Source organism: Falco biarmicus, chromosome 9 (assembly GCF_023638135.1).
Source record: "Falco biarmicus isolate bFalBia1 chromosome 9, bFalBia1.pri, whole genome shotgun sequence".
Lineage (NCBI taxonomy): Eukaryota > Metazoa > Chordata > Aves > Falconiformes > Falconidae > Falco > Falco biarmicus.
In genome coordinates, this window is record NC_079296.1 from 49,319,721 (window position 1) to 49,347,463 (window position 27,743).

The 27,743-nt window shown below is 47.9% G+C and overlaps 1 protein-coding gene and 1 long non-coding RNA gene across 3 annotated transcripts; one reads left to right on the forward strand and one right to left on the reverse strand.

Moving 5' to 3' along the window:
- Positions 1-1,664: 1,664 nt before the first annotated feature.
- Positions 1,665-25,966, forward strand: LOC130155536 (dual specificity protein phosphatase 13-like). Its single transcript, XM_056352909.1, has 5 exons — positions 1,665-2,114; positions 4,786-4,981; positions 22,134-22,341; positions 23,462-23,682; positions 24,843-25,966. The coding sequence occupies exons 2-5, from the start codon at positions 4,858-4,860 to the stop codon at positions 25,067-25,069; spliced, it is 780 nt and encodes a 259-aa protein (XP_056208884.1). The 5' UTR covers positions 1,665-2,114; positions 4,786-4,857; the 3' UTR covers positions 25,070-25,966.
- LOC130155537 (uncharacterized) lies at positions 5,002-27,743 on the reverse strand. 2 transcript variants are annotated; one of them, XR_008824107.1, is made up of 6 exons: positions 27,647-27,743; positions 25,256-25,307; positions 20,603-20,729; positions 17,354-17,437; positions 9,918-10,346; positions 5,002-6,689 (listed from the first exon to the last, which is right to left on the reverse strand). It is a non-coding gene; the product is annotated as an uncharacterized LOC130155537 (long non-coding RNA). The 2 variants fall into 2 exon arrangements; XR_008824108.1 differs by having other exon boundaries at positions 5,002-10,346.

A 27,743-nucleotide genomic window follows, 5' to 3' on the forward strand; every position in this document is an offset into this window, starting at 1 on the left:
AAACTCTTTTCAAGGGCACTGGCAAATCACAGCAGTTTTTTTAATGTGTTGGGTTAGTGTTGCCTATATTTCCAGCCTGCCTGTATTGCTCCCTTCCTTCCATACAGTTTAGCTTCGGCTCCAGGTCTGCTCAGGGAAAAAGATTCCAGGCAACATAAGAAAAAGTGGTAGAATTAGTCTTGTAACTTCTTAAAACAGAAAACATTGTCTGCTGTGATGTTCTAGGAGGAAAAGAGACCCTCTCACCTGTCACACTACCTGTAGTCCAAGTCATGATGTGATGTGACATCAGTACGTCACTGGTTTTTGCTGTCCACAAGAAAGCTTGTATTCCAGATATTGGTGTGGCAAGTTAGACTAACGGACCCAACCAGAAGAAAAATACTGCCTCAGCGGTGGCACTTTGTTCAGAAAATGCGCGTCTTTCAAGAGGGTCTACGCAACGTCGGGAGACTAATGGCACTGAATGTTAACCCCTAACTGAGGAAGGGTCCCGTTTTGGAAGATACTGAAGTACCTAAAGGTAGGCTGGGTCCTGGCTAAGGTGACCAAAGCACCTAGGCTCTGGCAGCAGTGCCTGCCCAGCCTCCTGGGAGCCCGCAGGAGCTGTCAGGCCTGGAGATCCAGCCTGACCAGGAGCCGATTGCCTCCCATCTCCCCTGAAACAAGCAGATGCGCAGGTCTTCCTGCCCCAAGGCTTGCCTTATCATCCCATCTTTCCTCAGCCTGTTCTTAATTCCTTTATGCCTTTTCAACTACTTTTAGTGTTTAGCTGAAGAATGCATCTGGCAAAGCCCACTGCAGAGTGCATACAGTTCAGGAATGAGCTTCTCCCGTGGGAAAAGATTATGCCTGAAAGAAGAGTTAGAACTCCTCTGAAGAGGATCTGAAAACCAGTGTTTTGTTCTTTTGAGGCAGTTTTCATCTAGATCCAGTTCCTGAGCCACCTTACCAAGTGGGTCAGGAGGGCTAGTGCAGGCTCAGTGGAGGCTGCGTGTGTTGGCTGCGGGCAGAGAGCACAGTGAAAGGGACTCTTGCAGCTACAGCTGTGGCAGACTTAAATCTGCTTAAAACAATCACAAAACCACAGTGTCACCTGAAGGGAGACATGTAGAATTCCAGTGGAAACTTTCCTTAGTTTTATTTTCCAGTACAAGAACAGAGGGCATCAGATGGAGTCAGTAGAAGCCAGGTCTGAAGCGAGGAGGGGGGTTAGGTGAGCTGTGCAACGCCTTGCCGCAGGGTGCTGCAGAGGGTAAAAGCCTATAAACATTCAAGGCATAACTGGAAACGCTTGTGGGACAGAAGTACATTCAAGGTTACCCAACATTTAGAAACTCCCTCCAGATCAGGAAGCTGATGAACTGCAGCCAGCTGGAAGGTGGGGGAATGTTAGAAAGCAGTGTGATTCATGCTTGTGCGTTCTTATTTTCTGTAGGCATCCATTTAGAGCCACAGTCAGGTGCAGGACAGTGAGCTCAATGGACCTTTGGTGAGGCCCAGGACAGCTGCTCTCACAGTCTTTATTTTGAACTCACCCTAAGATGAGCTGTCCCCTCTTTCCTGGTAGCTTATTATTAGAACTGGGTCACATGAGGCTTTTGGGACTGTGTCTCAGTTGCATTGACCGACATTTCCTTCAGAGGGAAAGCTCTGTGCTGGCAGGCACAGCAGTATAGCTTACGTGGGGAGGGGAGTAGCCCTTTTTTTGCATAAGATCCGCTTAATGCAGAATTTTCATTTTTGTGGCCGTTCCCCATCGCATCGGGGATGCAGCGCTGAGCTAATGCGGCGAGGCGTCAAGGCGCGTGCCGTATTTAGACACAGCCACCTGCTTGCGAACATCAAGCGGCAGCAAAGAGCACGCTTCAGCAAAAAAAAAAAACCCTCCCCTGTGGATTCTGCAGCAGCGGCATCCAGCAGGCTCTCCCTGCCTAAATCTGCGGGTGGCCACCAAAGGGGGCAGCGCCAGAAGACGGCCAGAGCCCGTCAGCCCAGGAACGCTCTGAGCCTGGCGCTCCCTCTGCCCAGGAACTGCCAGATATTTTGGACAGCTGCAAAGTGGAATTAAATCACATGGGTGAAGAGTGGCCTAATCTCCACATAGGCAATATGTAAGTGTTATTTGAGGCTGAGCTGTTCTGAAGGGCTGGGGAATACAGTTCTTGTTAACATATGCTGCCCAACTACTTTATTTAGTTAGCGTTGTTAAATTTCATTGCCTTAAAATAGGTTTAAGATTAACACAGAAGAAAGCAAAAGGACTATCCATTAAAGAAAGAACCTACAGAACAGAATAAAATTACTTTTTATTGCTTTGCATTATTTTATAATTATTCAACATATAGATTTTATGAATGCTAAAACATTTACCATGTAAAGCACAAGACAGACTCATGATTCTGAGTAACCTTAAAACTGAACTATGATTGGGTTTTACCTTTTTCAGTTTAATTTTAACCAGAATGGAAATTTTCACATTAAAAAAAAAGTGTTCTAGTTTTTGCAATTTGTATGACAACTTGATTTGCAGTTGAAATTTCTGGGGAAAAATTAAAAAAAGGTGGATATTCTGTGTGACAGCAGACTTCACCGTTTATTTCTCAGACTTGTGCGGATGGTTGTTTCTCTGTGGAGCACAGAGAAAGCATGCAGTCATCTGCACTCAACATGCCTAGTGCCCAATGTGATGCCAAAACAAGTTCTGTCCACCACCAGTGGGTTGCAAACCTGTTGAAATACCTGGAAATTACAATTACGATAAATCCTAAATGAGAGAAGCAGGAAGAACAAACCATCCTTTGGCTAATTGCCCATTGATTACAGCTAAATGTAGGCATTCTTTTAGTTACCAAAAAGCAAAGCCTAAAAACGAGCTAAGGTGATGTCAGGGAAATAAAATGGCATTTACCAAACGTGATTTTACAAATTGCAGCCTGCTTCCTAACGGCAATAGGGTTCCAGTCTGGAGTGTGCCATCCTGCAGATGAGCCCTACGTGTAGCGGGTGGCCGCCTGCTGTGACATGCTGCTGGGCACCCACCGACACGGCTCTGCTGGGCTGGCCATGGGTGCAGACAGGCAGGAGCCAGCCCACCGTGCGGTGCTTCACCGAACTCCTGCCTTGGTGACAAGAGTGGGAAACCAGCCTTTGCCTTTCCAGTTAAACCTCATAACTATACTCGGAAATTAACTTTTTTCCTTTATTAGAACCATTTGGAGAAATAAGGATTTGCTGAATTGAGCCCAACAGGTAGTAAAAGCAAACATTTAAGACTCTGTAAAAATAACTGAAATTGTATTGTCTTAATACCATCGTTTGATTTTAGGTGTTCTTCTAAGTGCAGTTTTAAGACCTCCTTTTAATGCCTGTAGGTATATATGCTCCAAATTATTCTTGCATGTTTATTTGCAAACACATTCTGTCTCTTGGGGTGTGTGTGTGAAGAATGGTGGGGAAAAATGTGTGGATAACAACAGTGTGTACATGCAGTAAGGAAAAGATGAACTTGGAGGACGTTCAGCTAACAGGAATAAAAATGAAAACAGGTTGGTTTGCTGATGCAACAGCTGATCACTAACATTGAGCTTCAATACGACAAGTTACAGACTGAAATCAGTGAAACTGGAACTTTATGAAGTGCTATAGATAGAACTTTATTCTGCCAACACCGATAAGATAAATATGAATGACACCTGAGAATAAGGTTTCCTGGGATCTACCTGAGGTGGAAATGGGGAATAGGGGAAGTATTTGCATTTAGGGCCCAGCCCGATACTCAGTGAAGTCAATAAATGGAAGGTGTTTCTGAGCAAACCTGTGCCAGCATCAGGACTTGTGCCAGAGCTAAAATAACCCGAAGCAGTACCATAAATTGTCACTGCTTGTTTCTGTGGAGCCAGTTATGTGCAGTTTCTAATGAGCTGCTTGGAAATCAAAGATCAATCTAGAATTAATGCTGTATTTTATAAGAATTCTCCTTATGACTTTACCAGAAATATGATGGTCAGCTTCTTCAAACAGGTTAAATATCTCTCGTAAAATAAAGTAGGGATGGCTGACTATACATGATGTCTTTCATCCCGGAGGACTTTGAAGTGGTCAACAAACATTATTAAATATTTGTCTGGCTATCAGCCATTGCTGATATGCAGGGCCAAGGCCAAGACCCTTTGGGCTGAAAGGTAAACTATTTTTTAAAGTCCTACTTAATAAGCAGCTGAGGGCACAAGATGTAAAACGGCTGGCACAAATCAAACTTCATGCCGACCTTAAGCAGGCAGGTTTATCTGCTGGAGTTTAGCCAGATTAGCAAGGCTAATACCACTCCAGCAAAGGAACACCGTACAATTACCGGCTGAGGCAAAATGGTTACAGGCCACGCTAAAACCTGAGCATGTTCTTTCAGCATACATGTTTCAAGTCAAACTACAGGAGGACCTGAGCTACCTCATGAAGTGGATTTTTGTCAGGGGGTTGGGCCAGTAATTCCTAATGCTTTTGTAGTCAACTGGAGCCTGTAACACATGTTAAATGTACAGGAACTTAGAGGCAGTAAACTGTTTTGCAGAAGTGAAATAACTTGGAATTCTGCATTTCCACATAGATTTTGAGTATATTCAGAAATCACAACCTTTTACCTTTCTTTTACTGCCTTACTCTTTCTTCTACAACATGTCTCCAAGTGTGGTGGGCACCAGGCCCCACAGACAGGAATGCACGGCAAGGCAACAAGAAACCTTCAGTTGCTTTTTGTCATGAGCTTTCATACATGATTCTCCACAGCTCCATAGCCCATAACGAGGAAGACCTGAGGAGGCTTGGTGTCACCCATGCACTGAATGCAGCACGATTTGCATGGGGAAGCAAAGGAGACCAAACTTTCCACTGCCAGGAAAGGCGTTACTATGGAATAACTGCAGCGGACTCAATCGACTTTCACCTTGGTGCGACATTTCTGTACTGCCTCTGAAGCCAAATGGTGAGTCCCTCTCCTGGTGGTAAACGGCTGCTCTTACGCAGCACTTTGATTAAGCAATCACAAATTACTTTAGCAGCATTAACTAAACCTCACTCAACCACTTGGGTAAGCCTAATTATCCACTTACAGACATGTCTCCGTTGGCAGGTGGGAGGACAGCAGGATCCTGAAAGATTAGGAGTAGCCACAAAACTGTGTCCAAATCAGTGGCAAGGATCACACACAGTCTACTGGTAATCATCAGCATGCATCTTCTGTAGCAGGAGAAAAAAACCAACCAATTATAAAAACGAATGATGCTGTATTTTGGTGGAGGAGAGAGTTCCGAATTCTCAGTGGGAAATCACTGATTTTTTTCCGGTTTTCTGTATTGATTCATCAGAATACAGAACACAAACCCTGTTACTTTCTGCTTTGAGAAACAGCCAAAAGCTGCAAAGAGCTATGGCAGAGACATGCCAATTGGCCGTTTACAAAACCTAACGCCATGTGTTTTCCTCTCTTTCTGGATTTAGATCTCTAGTAACAAAAAGCGGTTCTTGATTTATGAAAGGGATGAATGTAATACCCTGGAGGCTACTTTATCTCAGCTACCATAAATTGGATCTCTCAGAGATAAGGCGAGATGAGATGCAAGTGAGGCAGTATGAACTTACGCAATCTGTGACCGTGGCACCATTCCGTGCAGCCTGGAACAGTGCTACATGAATTCATTTCTATTTTGAAGGTAAAATCTTCGTTCCCTGTATTCTTAGAAAAAAGCAGATCTGCTTCTCTTGTGCTGGCTTACCTCATGATCTTCTCCCGCTTTGCTCTAGGCAATGTTATCCAAAGAGTTATCCAGTAGCAAGCAATTTCATCAAGCTGCAGGATTTACATATTGAACCGAGATACAGGATACACCTATGTAAACTCTAAACTCTTATGAAATAAAAAAAGATCAAAGTGACAGGGAGGAACATCAGACAATCTGAATATGAGATAAAGATGAAAGGAACATGACCTAAAGCTTTGGCATCCAACCTATCTTTCCTCTCTGTTCAGGGGGTAGAAGGTTTCTGAAATTCAGATGCTCCAGTCACTCCTCAATCATTTGGTTAAGTGGAGGCAACAAATGTGCTAGATACTCCATTTGGATACATTCCCAGTTTGCTGTCCCTTCTGCTCATTAAAACTCAAGTCCAAGAGAAAACAGGCTCCTGTTTAAAGCTCAAGCTCTTAAGGATATCCCTGGACAGAAAGAGAAGCTAACCTGTTTTGCTGCATTGGGATCAGCAAGTGAAAAGGGGGAAAAATGCTGTAGTCCAACATGTACAGGAAGTCACCAAGATGGGAGACAGAATTTTCCCGCCCCAGTGACAATATATGCTCAATGGCTGAGGACTTCCCAGAGGTACCTTCCTGCCGCCATGCCCTCTGCCCAGCTCTATCTTAGCTTTAGGGACCTGAGATTTACAGCAAATATAATATTTTTTCAGCCACAAATTAGCCTTCTTTTCATGCTCAGAATTCCCCATTCCTACCAAAATTCTTTTTACACAAACATTGCTGTGTCTTGAGCAATGGTGAACGCACAAAGAGCCAAGTTCTTTAATCTGACAGGGGTGTTTCATAAAGGAACTGGTCTTTCAGCCATACCTGGCTTGCTCCAAGGGCAGGTTTCTCCCAGTATCCTGTCTTTCATCCATGTCTCGCAAAGGAAAGGGGCCTGCAAAGATAAAATACTAATCAGACTTTTGAAATGACTACCCAAATTGGAAAGCTAAGCTAGACCACCCTGGGGTAGTTCTTATCTTAGAACAGGTCCGGGAAAACAAATTATAGTTTTAGACTGAAGTCCTAGACATGCCGAGGTAAAATACCTGGGGAAAGTTGCTGGTGGCAATTCCAGCACGTCAGCAGAACTAGGTAGGATCTGCCCAGAAGTCATTTGCCACACACATGCATTCCTGTGCGAGACAGCGCAGCGCAATGTTGGAACACCAACACTGGGGCCAAATTAATCGCGGGAGAAACTCCCACCAAAAAACAGCGGTGCAACCCCGGGCTGCATCCACCCTCCTGTTTCTGAAAAGAGAAGCCTGCCAAGGACGGCATGGCCTAAGAGGTACACAGAGCTGGCAGGCTCTCAAGTGTCAAAATAGAACCAGCATCGCCGGGTGCGTACATCCCGTGCCTCGCAGGCGAGACACAGACTAGAAAAACAATCAAGCTGTCTGGTGGAAAAAGCGGCTTCCCAGGATCGCTCAGGCCACGGTGTAATTGTGATCAATCCGCATTGGCAAGTACCAGCTTTCCATGTGTGTTTCGCCTAATGCAGGCTGCCTGCGGAGAGCAGCTCGGGCAGGCTGATGCATGCTTGTTATCGCCGGTGTAAATATCTCTGCCTTGTGTTATTGTGGCACAAAGCAGCTGGACCATTTGAAAATCATTTAAAAAGCACTATAAAATTAGGGCTCCAGTGCTCTTATTTTATGACTTTCATGAGCAGCCATTGCCTAGAGAGAAATTATCCTCTTTATTTTCAAGGCTAAAGGTTCTTCTAACATTCATCAAAATCAAAGTGCACCCTTGATAACACATCGAGCTGTTACTTATCTAGTACAGACTCTTTACCTTCTGCATAATATCACATTTGAGAGCTCAGTTCTTCGTATACAACTCATTTCATTGTGTCTGCTGTTGTTCTCACCGAGTGAATTTGCATAGTTTCAGGAGGCTGGCTGATGCCCTGAAACATATTCTTTCCATAATTCCTAATTTTTTTTTAATTTCTAGAACAATAACCTGGAGTGGTTTTGTTACTGATCCTTCTATAAAAATGGTCAATTACCTCTTCTGTCAATGGATTTGCGCAGACCAATTAAGCACTGTAAGCAAAAGATTTTCAAGGGCATAAATAGTACTCAGGCACATAACCTGATAGACTCTCCTTTCTGCCTTTGAAAAATCTCTCCCCATATGTAAAACAAATTCCAAAAGTCTTTGATAGTTTTCTTTTTCTCCATTCTTGTTTTCAGAGACAGCTTCTTTAGCAAACTTGGGAAAACGGTGGGTGAACCAAAGCAGCATGACAAAACGCACACAGTACAAAGGGACAGCCATTCCTTTTAGAAATAAAAAAGAAGCGCGACTGTATCGACCAGACTGCAAGCCCTCATCTGAAGGGCTTAGGAAGAGACGCTGCATGAAATCCTCAGGCACAGAGGCTGCGAGTGAGCAATGGTGAGGCTCTGCACATCCTCTGTCCTGCAGCTCAGGAAAACCACTGTTTTCCTCTGGGTCATTTAACCTGCCTTAGGTTTCCGTAGGAAGCCGGTCACCTTGTTACCCAAACATCAAATACAGACTGAAGATAAACATTTAGGCAGCCAGAACCTTAGCTCTGCTCTCATGGCTCCTGCTTTGGCCAGGATTTTGTCTTTTATTTCCTCCGGGGGTAGCAGGCTGCATTCCTGTGCCAAGAGGTGCCAGGTCTCTGCCAGGGTGGGGTGGCTGGTGCTATCAGATCCCACTAGGAGGCTGTGAGTAGCCACGCAGAAAAGCTGTGAAATCCAGGTGCAGCATTCTGCACGGAGACGTAAGCAGCCAGCAGGTGAAGGGAGCCTCGCCACCACCATGCCAGCACCTCTGCTAGCAGAGGGAGCCTGAAGTTTCAGCCATGGAGGTCTCGCCTGCCATCAGTCGGGTTGTGACCGATCAACAGGATGCTTGAGCTAATGGAGGGGCCGGACGGAGTCACTCGATAATGACAACTGTTTATGACTTGAGAAAGGCAGGAAAAGGGGCAGGGGGGATCAGCAGACCCTAGCACAGCCTGCTGTCACCACGGGTGGAGAAAGCAGGGCAGGCATTTAGCGCGTCAGGATAAGAAAGCACCTCAGCTCTACGGGCTGCTTTTCTGTTCCGCTAGTCGGCAAGTGTGTAACCGCCTGCCTGTGCCTGATGGTGCCAGGAATACAGAAAAGGGCGCAGGTGAGCTGAGCCACCGCTGGGCTCCTGCATTTCAGAGCAGATCTGACCTTTTGGGTTAGAACTGACCTACGCAATCTCAGCCTTTACTTGTGGCAATGGTCAAGAGTAAGTGGCAGGAGAAGGGCAGAGCTCAGGGCAGCCCTCTCAGGACCCGATCCAGCACCACAGCAGCCATTATGTCCCCTGAGCAGAAGCATCCTCCCTTCTGAGCCGACCTGCACGTACGCTTGTTCCCTCACCGATACATGCACCTGCACAACAGAACAGAAGCAGAAAACTCTGGTATATACACCTCACCCAGCAGAATAGAAATAGAAAATCCCTTCTACCCAGAGCTTCCAAATTCCTGGACAGCCATGAATTTGCTTTTGTTTTGGGGGTAAACCACCTGTGCTGAACAGTTTCTCACTATTGTCTTCACTGAAAAAAGACAGCAAATTGGCATTTGAAGGTAAAGGTTCAGTGCTGAAATGGGAGGATTTTCCTTTCAAGCATGGAAGGCAAACAGATGTCTGTAGTGTCGTTTCCCCCATACACACATACCTACTAAAACCTCAACATGTAAAGGATATGTGCTCGCTCACCTCGTGTCCAGAGCAGGATTAAGCATACCCTGGAGCTGCGTTTACCTAGATGCTGGAAGCCTGGCAAAAGGACCCAGTTGTAGGATGTCCTGGATGAGGCAGATTCAAAGTAATTTTGTGCTCTGTTAAACCTGTTCATTTTCAGAAAGGCTTAATCTCCCTCCGAATAGCAAGTGGGACCCTGTAACTCAGAGGTGGGCAGCCGAAGGGCAAAAGAAAGCTCCCAGATGCTGGCAGTGCTCTTGCAGCATTGCCAACAGCTGCAGCATTTCCATCACTTGCCTTCCTCCCAAGATGAAGGGGAATCTGTTCCTAACTGCAGAACCAAGCTGGGAACAAAGTCATTTCACCAAAAGAAGCAGTATTAGAAACAATACCTTAAAAAGCCAAGTAGGATCCAAAACCTGAGGGGGAAGGTGTGAGGGCACTGGTGTCTGTGTTAGCATCATTGCATGGGGCAAGGGTGTTCCTGCCCAGGTGATAGAGATCCATATCATCAGTTGTTTCTCCTCATCATCTCAACCATTGAAAGTTGCTTTAAATGTTTTTCTTTTGCTGCTTCACTCTGGATCTCTCGTCATCCTCCTCCTTGCTGCCACTGTGAAATGAATCTTGGTGTGTAGTGACAAATATATTTCCAGCCTGTGAGGCAGATGCTGGCTGTTTGCTGGCCACATTATATAATTCGATATTTAGTAATGGATATTGTGGACACCTGATTCCCAAGACAGGTGCAAAAAGTGCCAAGGCAGGTTTGACCTGAAGGTCTGGCTAGTCAATCATTCTCCAGCAGCCCAGAGTAGAGCCTAGGGGAAGACAATATAAGAAACAGGAAAACTTTCAAGTCATTCTTTCCCTGTGTATCTTCCAGCTTTTTGTCTTCAATAGATTGGCTGCCTCCTAATCCTCATGATGCTTTTAATTACTGCAGACTGGACAGAAGGGCTGGTCCTGGTACAAACCTTCCCCTGACACTGCCCCCAACAAGCCCCTTGCCTCCATCAGCTCCAGGGAGGTTAGCTCAGGCTGTGGGGATAAAAAGAAAAGGAAGGGTGAGACATAGGTGAGAAAGCTGGCACTGGAGGAGGGCTCTGGGCTGGGCCCGCTGCCGTGGGCTTTCCAGCATGCCTGCCGTGGCCATGAGGCTTTGGCCCCTGGTCGGACGAACCACAAAGGCTGCTGATAAATTTCCTCAATGCTCGTTCTGAGGTGGACTACAAGCTAGTCAGCAGCAGGCTCCAGCTCACATTTCCATCGGCTGCAGCAGCCAGCACAGTGTTGCAGGGACACTTGGCGGGGGGCACAGGGCAGCCAGGGCCACAGCTGGGACTGGGACCCCATCACCAGGACCCCCAGAGTCTGCACAGTGCTGCCGCTCGGAAAAAACTCCTACCAGTTAATAAGCACCCAATAATGTCCACTGATGCCCAGTAACCTTTGCAAGTTTTCTTTGGCTCACTTTTATCTTTTAGAAGGCTGCAAGGGAAGCATCACTCTGGATGGGGAGGAGGAATAACACCTTTGGTTAACTCAAAGCCTCCAGCCAGGCTGACTGCACTTCCCAAACCAATTTCCATTCTTGTAGAGGGTTTATTTCCTTTAAGCACTTGAAGTGAAAGCAGCTGGGGAGAGAGCATCAACAGCATGGGCTCCTCCATCTAAGCCCTCTTTCGATTCCCTGCCAGCTCCTGAGAGAGGCTCAGTTCTGGCAGTGGAAATGTCCCCTCGGCAAGACCCATGTGACTGTAGGGCCAGTTTTCCCCTGCAGAACAGGCAGGAGAGACGCTGCCTGAGGTGACCACCACTGCTAGCCCACCACCCAGTCCAGCAGCCCAGGGCAACAAGTTGTCAGCGCTCGGGTGTGTTAATCCACCCGGCACCTGCCCCTCACGCCTCCCTCGCTTCCTGACAGCTGGTGGAGAGGATGTTTGCACTAGCTGGGCTCTTTTCCTACCACTGGAGGTACTGGGAAAGGGCAGATAAATATATTTGGAAAGAGAGGGAATGAAAGACTAAAAGAATCATCCTGCTTTTTACTGTGAGCGATTGCATTATGGCCTGAGCTGGTTTGTACAACAGATTTTGCCAGTGGAACAAAACCAGGCCAAATCGCCCCACGAACAGGAAAAACGAGCACCGTGACAGGCCCTTCTTACACAGCAAACCTGCATGGAAAGCAGGCAGTGTAGGTCACTTGATGGATACACCCAGGTCAATACCAGTTTAATTCATCCGGTACAGTTTGCATTTTTCTTCCACCCAGCCAAGTGCAGTTTCTTGTGCATCGGTAGCAGCTCCGTTTACACGCCGTCCCGAGGGTACTGCGCTTTTGAAGCCTTCAGGCTTGCTTTCCTCTGCCATCTCCTGGTAACAGGGGAAACCACAGCGCTTCAGTAACGGCACTGCTGCTGCGCTGGTCTAAGGTAAGGGTTGTCAGGAAAAGCAGCGTATAGATCAGCTGACATAACTGGGACAAAACATAGCCCTTCTTGCATATTTAAAAGCTAGGCTAATTCCTCCAGCTCTACCAGTTGATCTAGTAGCGGTGGTTCAGTGGTTATCCCAGAGCAAAATGTCTGGTTTGTAGACCTTGAATGTCTTGTAACAGCGAAGGAGACTTGCCTAACACGTGAGGCTTTATCATTTTATAACAGGACCTCATCAGTGTACCTTAAATATTTTTGAAGAGAGTCCTTTTTGACAGCTTTGCTTTCAGGTCTTCATAGCTCCTTCACAAAAGACATCTTCGTTTCCTATGAAAGCCCGGGAAGATCCTGTCTGATAGGCATGTAAAGCTTTTCCTTCTACTGCCACAACTGTTTCTGTCTGATCTCTCGATGTAAACACCACAAATCATGCCAGAACATCTTGCATTGTTTGCGTAATTCTAAACCAAAGCATTTTCAGTATTTTCTTGAAAACATACATAAGATTTATATATATAAATATATATATTAAAAAAATATATAAATATATATATAAATATTTATATAAGATTAAGTTTGGGTTCCTCTGTGTGTGTGTGTGTGTTTCCCTTTTCCTGCAATCACACAGAGGTTCTTTGCAAAGGACTACTTGTGATGCCCACTCTCCTGTCACAATAGCTTTTCCCACAGAATTACGCTAAAATTATGAAAATGATATATGACAATTACAAAAAGAAAAAACCCAAAAGGAGAAAATGCCAATATTTGCCCTTAAAATAAAATAATAAAAAAAAATAAATCAGAGTCAGTAAGAAAAACTACTCACAAAATTCCAGCCTACAAAGAGAACATAAATAAATGCCATTCAAAGCTTTGTTCATTTTCACTAGCACCAGCAAAAATGACTGCTTGGGATGCCAGGCATTGGAGGGAAAGGATGTTAATGCTATTTATAGCTCATGGATGGCTCCCCTTATCATTGTACCTGAGAAGCACGCAGTCCTTAATGTATTCCTGCTCACAGCAACTTTCTCAAGCAGAGGACAGCCTTCCCAGGGCTGTGCTGGAGGCGCTGAGGTTTGCTTTGAGAAAATGGACTGTTACATTTGCAGCCTGTTCCCAAACTGTCTATTATAAACCGCCTGCAGCAGGCACAACCTCCCGCAAGGCTGCACCCCTCCCTGCAAGGCCCCAGTGGCATCAACGCGGTACCTGCAGAGTGATGCAGAACCGCACTGCCAGCTCCTCGCAGAGACAGCGCAGCAGGGCCTGGTGAGGGAACTCCTTCCCACCAGCCAGCAAACGGCAGGACAAGCTCTCCCTGTGACTGGAATTCCATAAAGCAGCAAGTGTGTGGCCCCAGCTCTTGGCCACTCATCCATCACAGCCCGGAGAGGGAGCTGCACACGCCGCTTTACCCACACCCCCTGACCTGGCAGCGCCCTGGCTCACTCTGCTTTACCCGGTACCCCAATACCAGAGAGGAGCAACAGGAAAACCACCCCCAGCTTTACTTTTTCAAATTCAAGATAAGAAATTAGGAGCAAATATTCATCAGACACATAATCAAAAGTTTGCAAGAGAAAGTAAACTCCAGTTCTAGTTCTTACTATCTCCTCTTAGTTGTCATGCACCTCATCAGTGGTCAATTCCTTCATGGCATGCAGTCACCCTACATAAAAGATGACTTAATCAAAAAACAAATAATGATTTTTAAGTCAGCAATTAAAAAAATCTAAAGAAAAAACATTCCACTCCTCCCCAAGTAAGCAGAGAGTGTCCCTTGAAAGCTCTGCAACATGCCTGAAAAAACTTCAGTGCCAAAATAGATCTTCCACCGTAGAGTTTTGAAGTCTTTTTGCTCTTGATGTCACTGCAAAGAGTTTGTACAGCTTTGCCAACCTCAGAAAAAACGTGCCTTTTTCAGATGTACCCTTTCAAGCATGGCAAGGCAAGGCAAGCACTTCACTGCTCATGTTAAAAGTGCAGGGAGAGGCAGACAGCTCAAAGATACCCCTGCCAAATGAATGAGGAATATCAAACCCCCTTTACTCGTGCCTTCAAATATGCTGAAATCTTGCAAGCTTGACAGCATTGTCAATTTTGTATTGACAGCAGCAGTCAGACAAAAATCATTTGAGGAGTAAATCAAGAAGAATTTTCAGCCATGGTCACACAAATCTATACCGCCCTGCAGAAGGGCAAGCGCTTTGGAGCCCCTTTTGAAAGCAATATATTAACATCCTTGTTTGTCTTTGCTGAAGCTCGCAAGGCATCCCCCACCCCACCCCTGAGCCTGGTCTCTTTGACATCATTCATACCAGAACTGCCATAACTTCCACCTACGGACAGCCCGTGGCACGGGCGAGAGCTCGGCACAGCGCTGGCTGCGACAGCACTCACTGAACTGTTATCAATGTCAAGGTCACTTTGTTTTCCTTGCTCTGGCTGGAGCTCCTCTGCCCTGGGGGCACAGGCTGCCCAGGGAAGCTTTCTGTCTAAGCTCCTCACAAGCCCCAGCCTTTCTGCTCTATCGCTGCCCTTACGTAAGATCAGAGTGAAGTTTCTACAATTAGAAGCAGTTAGCTGCACGGTGATGGTGTGCTCTCCCGATTACAGCATACAGCACAGTTATGGCTGCTGGCAGCAGGACTCAGAACTACAGCTATTTTAATCCAGGGAGAAGCACGACTGTAGCTGAGATGTGTCAAGAAAAACAGCAGGTTTGGGGGTTTTAATTCCTAGCTGTGGTACCCTGGACAGGAGTGCCCCAGAAGAGAATTAAAGGGGAAAACATCACCCTAGGCTTGACAGATACCCGCAGATGAGTTGGAAATTACGGTGGGAGCCGACAGATACTCACAGACGAGTCGGAAATTATGGTAGGAGCCTGTGGAGGGCAGCGCTGTCTTGCTGGGGATGGTGCATTGAATAGCTCAGAGATGCCAGCTGCTAAGGTAATACTTTTTTTTTTTTTTTTTTTTTTTTTTTAAATTCTTCTTTGAATCAGAAAGCTGCAGATGTAAAAGCTGCCGTCCTGCCACATGTCACTGCAAGCACGATTCCTCATTTTTTCCACCCACCACCCCCATTTTTCTAAACATCCTTTCCTGCAGCATTAGCCCCGTGTGTGGGCACCTGCCTCTTCTTGGCTGCCTGGCTCTTAAATGGGAGGGTTGGGGAGGCGGGGAGGGACTGAGGGCAGCACGGAGGTTCTCCCCCCTTGGAAAGGCAGGGTCCTGGGAAAACATCTGCAGACGTGTTATGCTGCAAAGGAAAGGAGCACTTCTATGAGCTAGCCGTGACCTCCTCTCCCCAAAAGCCACTCAGCACTGGTGGGGCCACACCTCGAATACCATGGTGTTGTGGGTCCCTCGCTGCAAGAGGGACGCAGAGGGGCTGGAGCATGTCTGCAGATGGGCAACAGGGCTGGGGAAGGGGCTGGAGCACCATTGTGATGGTGGGGCGGCTGGGGGAGCTGGGAGTGTTCAGCTTGGAAAGGAGGATGCTCAAGGGGGGACCCCATTGCTCTCCATAGCTGCCTGAGAGGGGGCTGTAGGCTGGGTGTGTGTGGTCTCTTCTCCCAGGTAACAAGCCACAGGACAAGAGGGAACTGCCTCAAGTTATGCCCCAGGAGATTTAGACTGGGTATTAGGGAAAAAAAAAATAATGATGGAAAGGGTGGCCAAGCACTGGAACAGGCTGCCCAGGGATGGAGTCACCATCCCTGGAGGTGTTTGAAAAATGCATAGATGCGGCGCTTAGGGACACGGTTTAGCGTTGGCCTTGGCGGTGCTGGGTTAACAGCTGGACTTGATGATCTCAAAGGTCTTTTCCAATCTAAATGATTCTGTGAATCTAAAATCCAGCCAGACACAGGTAAAGTTCCCCCTGCCAAGCCTGAATCCTGCTGGCAAGGCCATGAGCCCGGCTGGGCAAGCTCTGCCCCTCCTGGGGCTCACCTTGTCCAAGGACATTTGCAGCTCCGCACCCTGGGATGGGGCTGCTGGAAGGAGCTGTGGGGGAGTCTTCGCTGGGGCTCCCCGCCTCGCCCAGGAGCCCACCCGAGCTGAGACCCTTGGGCTTCATCTCTGCCTTGTGTCACCTCGCAGCTCTGCCCGCGCCAGCCCTTGGCTTCCCACTTGACCTGGGACCTGCCCCGCTGGTGACCCTCACCCGCCCCCGCCCTCTGACTACTGCCACTCCTGGAAGCGCCTGGTGTGTCCCTGCCGTCACCAGCTGCCCACAGCTCCCGTGGGGCAGCAGCAGGCTGTCCCTGCCCCACAGCCACCCCACGGGCAGCCCTGCGCAGGGACGGGAGGCTGGCAGAGGAAGGAGCCTCTGGCTGCCCAGCTTGGGCTCCCTGCAGGCAGGAGTTGGTACCTTTGAGCTCAGTCTGGAGGAGTCGGAGGGCCCCATCATAAATGTACACGGCCAGACGTGAACGCAGGTGGCGGGAGGGAGACCAGGCAGTGAAGAGGTGTGAAGACTCAGATTTTCTCCCACCCAGTAAAACACGGCTGCCAGTGCAGGGCGAGGGGCATCTGCGGGCTGAGCCTAGTGGGTACCCTGGAGGAGGCCCGCAGGGGCTCCCGCTCCTTCCCGATGCTGCGGTTAAAGCTGGGGCTGTGTTTTCCAGAGCCCTCGATCTGGCATCTTTCCCGGGTAGTAAATTCTCTTAAAAACCGAACCAAACAGAGCTTTAATTGTACATTCTGCTTTTCTCTTCACTCTGGAATAATGGCAACGGCATTAATACAGTGCTGCATTGAACACGTACCCACAGTGAGGCCGAGGGACCGATTCTGCTTCCCATTATGCAGGGGCACTGCCTCTGGTGAGGCCGATCAGGGTTTAAACAGCGAGCAGGAGCAATGAACTTCTGCTGTTCCCTGCTGTTTGAGTGTGGGCAAAATAAAAGGCCATAATATATGATGCAGTCAGCCAAGAAAGCAATATTACTCTGCCATGTGCACGGTCTATGCCGAGACGAGTCCAGGATCTCATTTCTAAATTCCCATAGGTGCCTCATTTAAACCATCAGCCATAACCTGCTTCTCATTTTCAATACCACTTGGTATTAGAGCTGCAGTGAACTGCTGGTGAGAGATTCTAATTCCTGCAAACAAGCCCCAGTAGGCTTGCAAGGAAAACAGAGAGTTCCCCTCTCGGTTGCCTGCTAGGTTCCCATCTGGCTGTTTTAACTTTGCTATTGCTTTTAAATGTGCCTGTTCCTGCACACGAGGCTTTCAGCTCTACCTCAAGAGACTCCTGGGTTCTCTTAGCGTCGGATTCTGACCAAAACGTAGAGACACACACTGGGTCTTCTTAACAAAAAGGAAGATCAGATTTCACATTACAGTATCTGAAAGATTAATTCCACTTACATGATCATTTCCCTGTGAACCACACTTCTTTCCATCTGGATTTTTCCATCAGGAGGACAAAGAGCCATAGTGTTAAAGCACTACCTGAGAGAAAAGAGCAAGAAGAGTTCAGAGATGCTTGCTGGGAGAAAAGAGAAGAAAACCCAGAGCAGACAAATTTCAAATGCATCGAGAGGCTTTTTCTTTTTTCACATAAATTATATTCTGATCTTATGCTTTGCTCTTTTGAACCATTTAGTTTGTCAGCTTTTGATTCAGGGAATTTAGGATATTTGGCTGCAGGAGCTTTCTGTATCATGTTATTGTTCACTAGTGTTTGTGTTATTGTAGGAACCACAGGTGCAGCCGAACTCGGTGCCCTGCGGTGCCCGAGGCTAGCAATAATCTCACGCAAGACCTTGTTATTGAGAGACACCTGTCCCCGGCTGGGCTGGTATCATAACCACAAGCAGAGCTGTGCCAGCTAGGAAGGTGCTTGCGAAAGGGAGAGGAACGATGACTTGGGGCCCAACTTACGCCCTGCTACGGACTCCTCCTGGGGCTTCAGACAGTCATTTCATCTCTTCGCGCCTCAGTCTGGTCTTTAGGAGACAGCAGGTAACAACCACGGCACAATGGCAAGAGGCTTGCTCTGTTACAGCAGGGAAAATGAGGGGCAGGCAGATAGGTGGCTGCTCAGGTAGTTTGTGTTCATTTTTAATTCAAGAAAACGCATTTTTCTCAACCAATTTTTCTCAAGCTACTTCATCTTGTTTAAATATTTTAAAAGATTTTGTGCAATGCTGAAGTAAAATTCCAAAAACAAAAGTAACTTTGAATAGAAAGATGGAAACGGTCATTTTTTTGGCAATAACAAGATGAACCATTTCAAACCTACAATATTGGAGGGTTTGCTTTTTCCCCCCCCCCCAGAACTTTGCTGAGTTTTCTTTCACTGGAATCTGCAAATGCAACACAAATCTGCTAAATGCTTTAGCCAATTCAAGTCAGTGGGGGTTGTGTGGGTTTTTTGCCTTTGCCAGAAAAATCTTCAGTAGAATAACGGCAATTGTTTCCAGCGCAGAAAGGGGGGGGTGGGGGGGTGGGGTGTCAGGGAATAAGCCTTGCAGACTGTAGTAACTCAAGTGGCCAGATAATATCAGGGAGATACAGAGCTCAGCTAGGGTGTTGTAGATGAGGTCCCATGGAATGACTGAGTCCCTTGGGAGCCGCGTTCAGCTGGACGTGGACAGCGTGCGGAGCGACCCCCGCAGCCCTTCCTGGGCACTCCCCGCAGCCTCTGCCCCACAACGCATCTCGTCCCCCCCGGGGAAAGCCGAGCTCCCGTGACCCCTCAGTTCAGCCATGGGGCCAAACAGGCCCTGGCCATTTGGGGTGCACCCCGGTGCTCTGCCTGTTTGGGAACTGATGCGCAGTGATGGAACAGTTCTAGAGCTTGCACTACCTTGTGTGAGGCTAATACATCTGGATTGCCCTTAAAACCTCTCTCTGGGCTTGAATATCTCCTATGAGTGGAAGTCTTTTTTTGTTGTTGTTGCTTTTTTTGGGGGCGTGTGTGTGTGTGTGTTTTGTTTTGTGTGGTGTTTTGGGTTTTTTGTTGTTGTTTTGGTTTTGGTTTTTTTTTTTTTGTTGCTGCTGTTTTGTTTTTAAGAAGAAAAAAAAAAAAGAAAAAAAAAGAGGAAGAGAAAGGAAGATAGAAAGAAAGAACCTAACGAGATAGTCTTTCAGTACTTCCAGGCTACGGTTTAAAAGAAAAGTAATCCTATCCAGCTTGCATGGTCTAGATCTCTACACAAAACATTAGTGACCTTGTAAGACATGGATTATTTTTTTTTCCAGTTACAGGGGCTCCTGCCCTCCTGCAGTCACTGGCTGCTTCCAACTAGAGCAGCTTCTGGGAGCCACCCAGAGGGAGAAGCTTAGAGAAATTTAATCAGCGGCAGCACTTTTGCTAGCTTTGCAGTATCTGAAAGTAGGAGGAGGGAGGGGGGGAACCCTCAGCAAAGTCCCTGGCCTTCAATTAAAAAATTCATATTACTTTTCTCATTAGTCCAATCATCTGGTATAACTATTTCCAAGCTTACCCTGAAGGCCCTGCAGAGCATTTCCATTCAAGGCCAGGGCGGCGCAGGACGCAGCGGCATGCTCGGCAGGAGCTACGCTTCGCATCGACACGAGGAGCTCGCTTGTCTGGCACCGGGCGTGCGAAGCAAACCCCGCTGGCGCACTTGGAGAGAGCACTGCCCTACGAAAGGGAGCTTGGTTGCAAAGCGCTTCCCTGGCTGCACCGGCTGGAGTCGCCTTTGAAGTTTCACCAGCACCAAACGACTCGGTTCTTGGAGAACCTCCTCAAAGTCAGGTTTTGAACGAGAGGCCTCGCAGTGTAATTCTGCTGATCATCCCTTTCCCTCTCTCTGCTAAGCCCCTCCACTGCTGTAACTGGCTGACAGCTACGGCAGAAGTTTAAGGCAGTGAGGGCTAGGAGAACTGCAAGTTCAGCATCCATCTGCCAGCCTCCACAACTTCAGCCTCTGAACACATGCAGCGACTGAGGGTCAGCCACGCTCCTTGAAAATGAGCCTGTGGCCTTATGAATCTCCTGATGCAGAAGCTGTATTATCTTTTTCTTGATTTCCTTTTACTGCCTCAGCTTAACGTTCTGTGTCGGTGAAAGTACAAACAGGTCATCATGACGATGCTGGTAGTAACTCTTGAGCATAGTGCATGACTTTTGCAAGGCAGTAAAACTTGTAGGGCAATGCACAATACCTTTTCCTGTGCTATTCTTCATGCTAATCTGTGCTGGGATTGCACAATGTACTCCTTTGCCACAGCTCTTGGTGTTATGTTATCTGCCCTGAAAAATTCATGGGCTTTTTATCCCTATATTCCTCTTGACTTCCCTGCAGTTCTTTTCTTTCATCATTAAAAGTAAAACCAGTCAGCTTTTTTTCCATCTCTCCCATCATTTTTATTGCGCTTTTCATATTTTGCTTATTAAGTAGTTACCCTAGGGAGACTTCCTTTTTATGGGAACATACAAAAAGCTATAACTGCTCTTACCATTTGTGGGGAGGAGGGAGAAAGAGGCAGGGGAAGCAAATTTAGGCTGAGGTCACAGAAATATATGGGGCATGTTCAACCATATGCCTTGCCTCCTCTCTACTTCTTTTTCCACAAGCAACAAGATATACTCCCTTGCTTTCTGCTTGTTCCCCAAATCAGCCTACACTGTTAAAGGTAACGTACCTGGATGTTTGGACAAAGTTGTGGTTGTTGGTTTTGAAGCACCATCCACCTGGCTGCCGCTGCTGTGGGGCAGGGGATGGAGTAGACGACTTCCAAAGGTCCCATCTGCACCCATCTGCTAGAATTGCTGAAAAAATAAACCCAAAGTCCAGATTTAGGAATTCAGGCATTAGAGTGAAAGCTGATGCTGCATCAGGATAAACACCGGCCACTCCACTTTGGGAAGAGTTCTGATGTGGCTCCCATGTTGATTATGGCTTTAAACCCACACAAGCGACCAAAGAAAGCTCATCAATGTTCTCCAGGGGCAAGAACAGCAGTTCAAGGTAATGAGATCCTGGCAGGAGAAATGCTCCTAAAGTCTCAGAGAAGGGACTGCTCAGATATCTTTGAACTCTTGCTCTCGACTGAGCTCTGCTCCAGGCTGGCCTGGCTGGCTTGAGCCTGACTGGGTCTAAACCAGCAGACAACGCTGCCAAAGGGATGCCCGTATTCCACTGCATGGTCTGTGAGGGAGCAAAACAGTCCTAGATGGAATTCTCAATGGGGCAACAAAGCCAGAACTTTCAGTTCTATATTTCGCCCAGGTTCAGATACTCTTTTTTTTTTTTTTTTTTTTTTTTTTTCCCCTCACCTCCCAGGCAAGTACCCTACCCCTCAGACAAGAGAAACACCCTCTCCCTAGAGGCAAATAGCTATCACGTTATTTATACAAAGTGGAACAGTTCCCAGAAGAGGGACTGAGACAGACAGACGCAAGTATACCAGTACAGCTGAGCATTCAGGGGTATTCACCTGAGAGAGAGAAAAAAACTAGTTCAAATTCTCTCAAGTCCTATTTATATACATACAGACACATATATAGATATGTACATATGCGTGTGAAAATCTGCTCATATGTATAGCCATATGTATGTGTATACATGTGTATAAAAATACATCCCTGTAAATGAAAGAAAATTGCATGCACACACATTTTTTATACATGTACACACACACTATATGAGTGTCTAGATATGTCTTATGTCCACCTCCTAAGATTTCCACCTTGGCCCTAGAAGTTTTTTTAAGTATAAGTCAGTCCAATGATTGATTCTTTCAAAAAAACTTCCAGTTCTAACTAACCAGAATTAAGTGTGCACAAACACTTCGGTAACTCTCTGACATAAAGTACCGGAGCTTTCCTGCACACACTCATCAGCACTACAGTAACAGAAATAATACCTGCACCTACGAGGTTCAGCCAGCGCTGCGTTCGGGTGGCACAGGATGTTCTTTTTCAACAGCATTACTTGACAAGAAATTAAATCACACCGTCTCATGCTGCTGCTGCTTTCTCAGGGGATGAATTACATGCCTGCAGAGTCCTACCACCGACTCAATCCTGCTCCCTGGATGCTTTTAGCAACACCTGCAAGCCCTGCTGCACACACTAGTTATAATAATGTAATGCTATTTGGAGGGTAATGAACAGGACTACTTCCTAGGGAATATAATTTCTGTATGAAAATTTCCTCTTATTTCATTTCAGAAAAGCTGTCTGTGATACAGCCCGAGTGCATGCAAGAGAGCAGCAAGATGCCTCACACCAGAGACTCTCCATCTCCGACCAGCAGTGCAGGGAGCAGAGCTTCCTACGAAACCCCAGCGTTACCAGACCTCCAGCGGCTCTGTTGGTTCAGAGGAGGGTCTGATAATCATGTGGACCAAGTCTGGCCAAATATTTACCTGGGAGATGCGTAAGAACATATGGTCCTATCATTAAGCTATTACTGGTCCCTGGGAGGAGGAGGAGGAGGGGGGGGTATGGTACACTGGGGAGCCCCTTTTGGGTCTGCAGGAATGTTTTTGTGATACAGGCTTCCAAAACTCGTAACGTGAGGAGCCTGGATGTCGTGAAAAACACGGCACACGGGTCGGTGACTTACTCAGTGTGACTGAGTTGGGGTTTCTATATTCTGTGAACCACAGCGGATTTGGCAGGGGAAGAATTATTTGTCTTCTAGACAAAAATCCTTAAAGAACCCATCCCAAATTGATGTCAGTTCTGAGATGTGTTATCTGCCCTGGAAACTGTGCTCTAAGGCAGCAGAGAAGGGCATAGGAGCCCTCCCACTCCAACAGGAGCAGCAGGACCAAGAGCCAGATGGAAGAGGGCCCAAATGAACTATACAACAGGGCTTTTGCCAGTCCAAATCCCAGCTTCCTTTCAAAGATGGTAAAACTGAAAATATCAAACAGGATTTTTCGTGCAAACACCTTAATCTTGTGATCACTTCTATTCATTGCTATTTCCTTCTATTTGGATTATTGCAGGTTACATAGCCCATTTTCCCCAGCTCCTCCTCATGAACACCTCAGTTAAGGATCATAGTTTTGCAGAATAACTTCAGTCCCAGTTCATGGTGGGAAGCAGGGGAAGAGCCCAGCTGGTGAGCATGATACAGCCGCTCCACATCTGAACCAGGAACGAGGGGCTGCTGCACCTCTGTGGGTTCTTGCCCTCACGACTCACACACACTACGAATGAGAGATGAACTCTAGAACGTGCTAAACAACTATTTACAGGAAAACCTTGACCACTTTATACCATCAGCCATGTTCCCAGGGATTAACTGCTGGGAGGCATTTGCTTAACTAACAGCCCCCCACTGGCAAACCCGCGCTCTTGCTGCTCTCACGCCACCATATCGCATTTTTCACATGCAAAGCACTATGGGCTTCTCGAAGCCTGCTACCCTGGAAGCAAGGTGCAGTTCCTGCCTTCTTCCCTAGCGGGAGGAAGCACTGACTTTAAGCCATGCTATTTTAGCAGCACATTAGGAGCGTTGCCAATGAGCCCTTCATGTCTTTCAACAGGTGGGCTGCTAGGAGCAAAACCACTCTTCAAAGCCTCAACATTACTCATATCCTCAATGCAGCAGATGGGCCATATAGCATCAACACGGGAGCCAAATATTACGAAGATCTGCAAATAGAGTACTACGGAGTAGAAGCATTTGATGATCCTTCCTTTGATTTAAGTATCTTCTTCTACGATGCTGCCAATTTCATAGGCAAAGCCTTAAACACTTCAGGAGGTAAGAGGGAGGCAAAGAGAAGCTTTGGGAGGAAGTTTCAAAGAGCCAAATGGCTTCTCCTTGCAGGAGCAGGCAGCCAGCAAAGCTCGGATTCAGCACACAGTGTGGAAGGCACACTGGGAACCGCGGCGCAGAGGATGGGAGGAGGGTGCCCGCGCCGTGCCCTGCGGGGAAGGGGCAGTGGCCAGGTCCCCGGGAGCTGGGGGAGGCTGGCAGCACCCAACCCAGCACGGTAGAAGGACGGACCAACTCCAGGAGAGGGAAGGGCAGAAGTTACGGCACTGCGGGTGCTCCCCCACGGGTCCATCCCGCAGGCATTGGTGGGATCCCTGTGCCTCCACACGTACATCACACCCCTCGCACGGTGGCAAGGCTCCAGCCTGGCAATCCTGCCCCGCACGCCGCAGCCCCGCTCCCCTTGGGATGCTCTCGGCTGGGAGCGTCGGCACTTCAGCGCTGCCTTAAATGTTTCACATGCTTAAGTGCTTCATGGAATTGGAGCTTTATTCAGGCTGTCTATTAAGCTAGAGAAGCAGCAGAAGTTAATGAACTAAGTAAAAAACTATGAGCCTGACCCACAGCCTGCTGAATTTTTGTCAGCAGAGTTTGGATTATGGCCTAGTTATCATAATTTCCATTTGTTCCAGAGTTTGCTCCGACTCTGACTGGCTGCGAGATCGCTGCTTTCACTGGAGTGCTTTATTAAATCCCCAGTTATAGCTCACACTGGGCTGCTGAGATACAGTAAATTATGAGTCCATTTTTACAGGCAGACTATCCTACAGAGTTTATGGGACTTGCCAGTGATCGCGCTCAGGGCTGGACCAAAATTTTCTGCCAAAAATGTTTTGGGTTTGGTTTCGGGTTTTTTTTCCACAAAAAACTATACTAACAAGTTTAGTTGCAGAAAGCTTTCCCTTCCCCAGAATATTTCAGCTGTTTTAATCTGATGCCTAAGTTAGATGCATGAGGGCATTATGAGATAACGCCTTGCCTGAGATGTATGGCGCGATGGTGTGCCAACCCGCCCTGAAAACAGGAGTAGCCACTAATTTCCCAACTTGTCTCTAGTAGGTTTTGTCCTCCTTGTGTCCTTCTTGCTTTAGAATTGCTAAAGCCCGCTCACATTGCTGTGCCTCGCTTGTTGTTTTTTTCTGCAGGTAAGGTATTTGTTCATTGCGCCATGGGGGTCAGCCGCTCCGCATCACTCGTGCTTGCCTTTTTAATGATCCATGAAAACATGACACTCGTGGATGCTCTGAAAACGGTGAGTGCTCACAGAGACATCTGCCCGAATTCAGGGTTCCTGAGCCAGCTCCGGGACTTGGACATTAAACTAAACGAAGAGATGAAAGGAACCAGAGCATCTGCTACCAAAGAGCTGTAGGAAAGTATTGCTGAAAGAGGCCAAAACGATATTTGAGTTTCCGGTATCTCTTTTAAATGAATTGCAATTGTAAACTAAGGATGCAAGTTTATGATACTTATGATAATAACTAGAATGCATGTTATTACTAAAAGTAGATTTTACTTGATCTTTCCATTTTTCAAAGCCCTCTTAGATCATACTTACGATTGGTTGGATATTGTATCCTTCACTCTCCACCTTAAAACATTGCTCTCTGCTGGTAAAATAAAATAAATAAATTAAAAAAAAGGTATCGGGTTCCACTTCAGAAATAGCTGTGTTTCAGCAACTAGTGAAGCTCGTATCACTTTATGAAGTGTTAGGCTATTTGAGGTGAAAGATGCCATATTATTTATGTTACAATAATACTTAGAAGTTTTCTTATGAGCCAGCCCCCCACCCTTTTGCTCCCCACATCGAAAATGGTTTGTATTTTGAGACTTGAATCTGGCACTGGTTAGTTCTTGCTTTTACAGTTGGTGGAGCCCCTGATTCGGGGCTAGGAGGCTGTTTAAAGGCAGAGCAGCTGGGAAACAACACAAGCCACTCTTTAAGAAATTATTCCAGATCTCTCTATGGTGGTTTTTTTCCCCCCCTTTGACTGTTCATCAGATTATTATTTTTCTTCTGTGAAAATGCATTTGTTTGAGAGGACATCCAAATATTGCTCATCATCCCTAGTAAGTGTCATCCAAGAGCTGCTGTGGAAAATGCTTCTGAAGAGGAAGGTGGGTTCCCAGCCGAGCCCCGGAAGGGCTGCATGGGCAGGGGGAGCGGGTGCAGGGCACCATTTGACAACAAAGTTCAGCATATCCCAAATTTGCCTGACAGTTCAGTGTTTTAAAACTTGGGATGTTCTTTCTCAAAAATAAAGGTCATCGTTAACATTGATTGCGACATCGTGTTCTGTGGCATTTGCTTTTGTGAGGGGACTCGAGTGAAAACTGAAGGGACACAGGAATAGCAAGGGAGGTGCTGACAGGCATCAGGCTTTCATCTTTGTGTCTCTGGGCCACCATAAGAGTGCTCAATAGTTACTGTCATCTGATGGACCAGTGCTGCCTGGAAGAACATCTGGCTCTCTGTTCCCAGTGGACAAACATTCGCAGCACAAAGCCAGCTCAGGGATGGCAGTTCTTTGCATTCCAAGTACCAAACTGGGGAATGCAAAGGCACGAATACTCCCCACCGTGTGAGCTAGCTACTCATGAACAGAACAGCAACAAGGGAAAACATTCCTTGCCGTTCCCAGTGCTGTCTACAAGGCAGATTCCTGCCTGCAGGACAGACAACTCAGCACCTTTTGTAACGCACTATGGCAACATCCCCATCTGCCAGGCGGGCCAGGCTCCAGCAGCACAAAGCGCAGCACCAGGGGCCTGACCCTCATGCCCAGGGCATCTCTGGGGGCTTTGCTTTGGGCTGGCCCCGTGGCTCGGCCACCCCCGCGCAGCAGTGCCGCAGCGCTTTGCTGCTTTACTTCCCTGCGTGGGGAGACCCATGCCTGAGCTCCAGGGCAGCTCTACAAGTGCAACACCCCCACAGCGGGCAGGAGCGGGCAGCTTGGAAGTCTCCTTCAGACCCAAATGAAAAACATCACCTGCGCGCCACGGTTAGCCTGAGAAACCCATTTCAAGTCACAGAACAAGTGGCAGGGGGACACGGCGGATCTGGCTGTAGAGATGCCCCCAGCCCCAAGCACAAGACCCACAGTTCCTTATGCTCCCCACCCACAGGAAAACCCTCCTCGCCAGCAGCAGCAGCCATTTACCCAGCCAGTTTCAGCTGCAGTGCAATGGGCGCAGCTGAAGACACACTCACTGGTGGTACGAGGGTAGTCACCCGTTAAACCCAGTTCGTACCATAAAAACTTACCGCGTTTGCAAAATACCGACTGCTGCAACGGGAAAAGCTGCATCCTGCTGGGGTGATAAATCACTGCGGAATAAGGGGCAGGGTGCGATTTCTCTCGCTGCGGGGTAAGACGCTCGGGCCTCCCCGCTAAAAGCGCAGGAGCATCCCCGCAGCCCCGGCCCGGGCGCTGCCCCCGCGGTGCGGTACCGGATTATGCCGCCAGGTGGCGCCATACGCACGGCGAGCAGCGGCGCGGGGCCACCACCGCCCCCCTCGGGCCACCACGGTCCCCCCCCTCGGCCACCCACCGCCCTCCTGGGGCCCTTCTGCTGCAAATTCGGGTCAAACCCCGAGGAAATGCAAAACCCGCAATGCAACGCCCCAGGCTGGGGCAGAGTCCATCCTTGCTCACCCCCCTGACAAAATGGACCCCAGCCCCACATCCAGAGTACAGCCCAACAGCCCCCCCTCCCGCGTGTCAGGGGTGACCCCAACCCCGCAGGGGGCTGGGGCCACCCGCCTGCTGCGAGGATGGGCCCGGCTGCCCATCAGCAGGTGTGGGCCGGGGGTAGGCCCTGCCGGCCCCCAGTGGCTCCATCCAGGGTCAGCGGCACCACCCCCACCGCCACGGCCAAACCCGGGGGTGTCCGCCTGAGCCCCACCGCCACGCTGCCCTCAGCACCCCCGGTGTGACCCCTGTACCTGGCGTGCCTGACCAGCCACGTTGTGGCACCGCCGGGCCACGGGTCACCATCACCACCCGGCCACCGCCCTGTCGCCTGGCTCCTGCCGCCGCTCG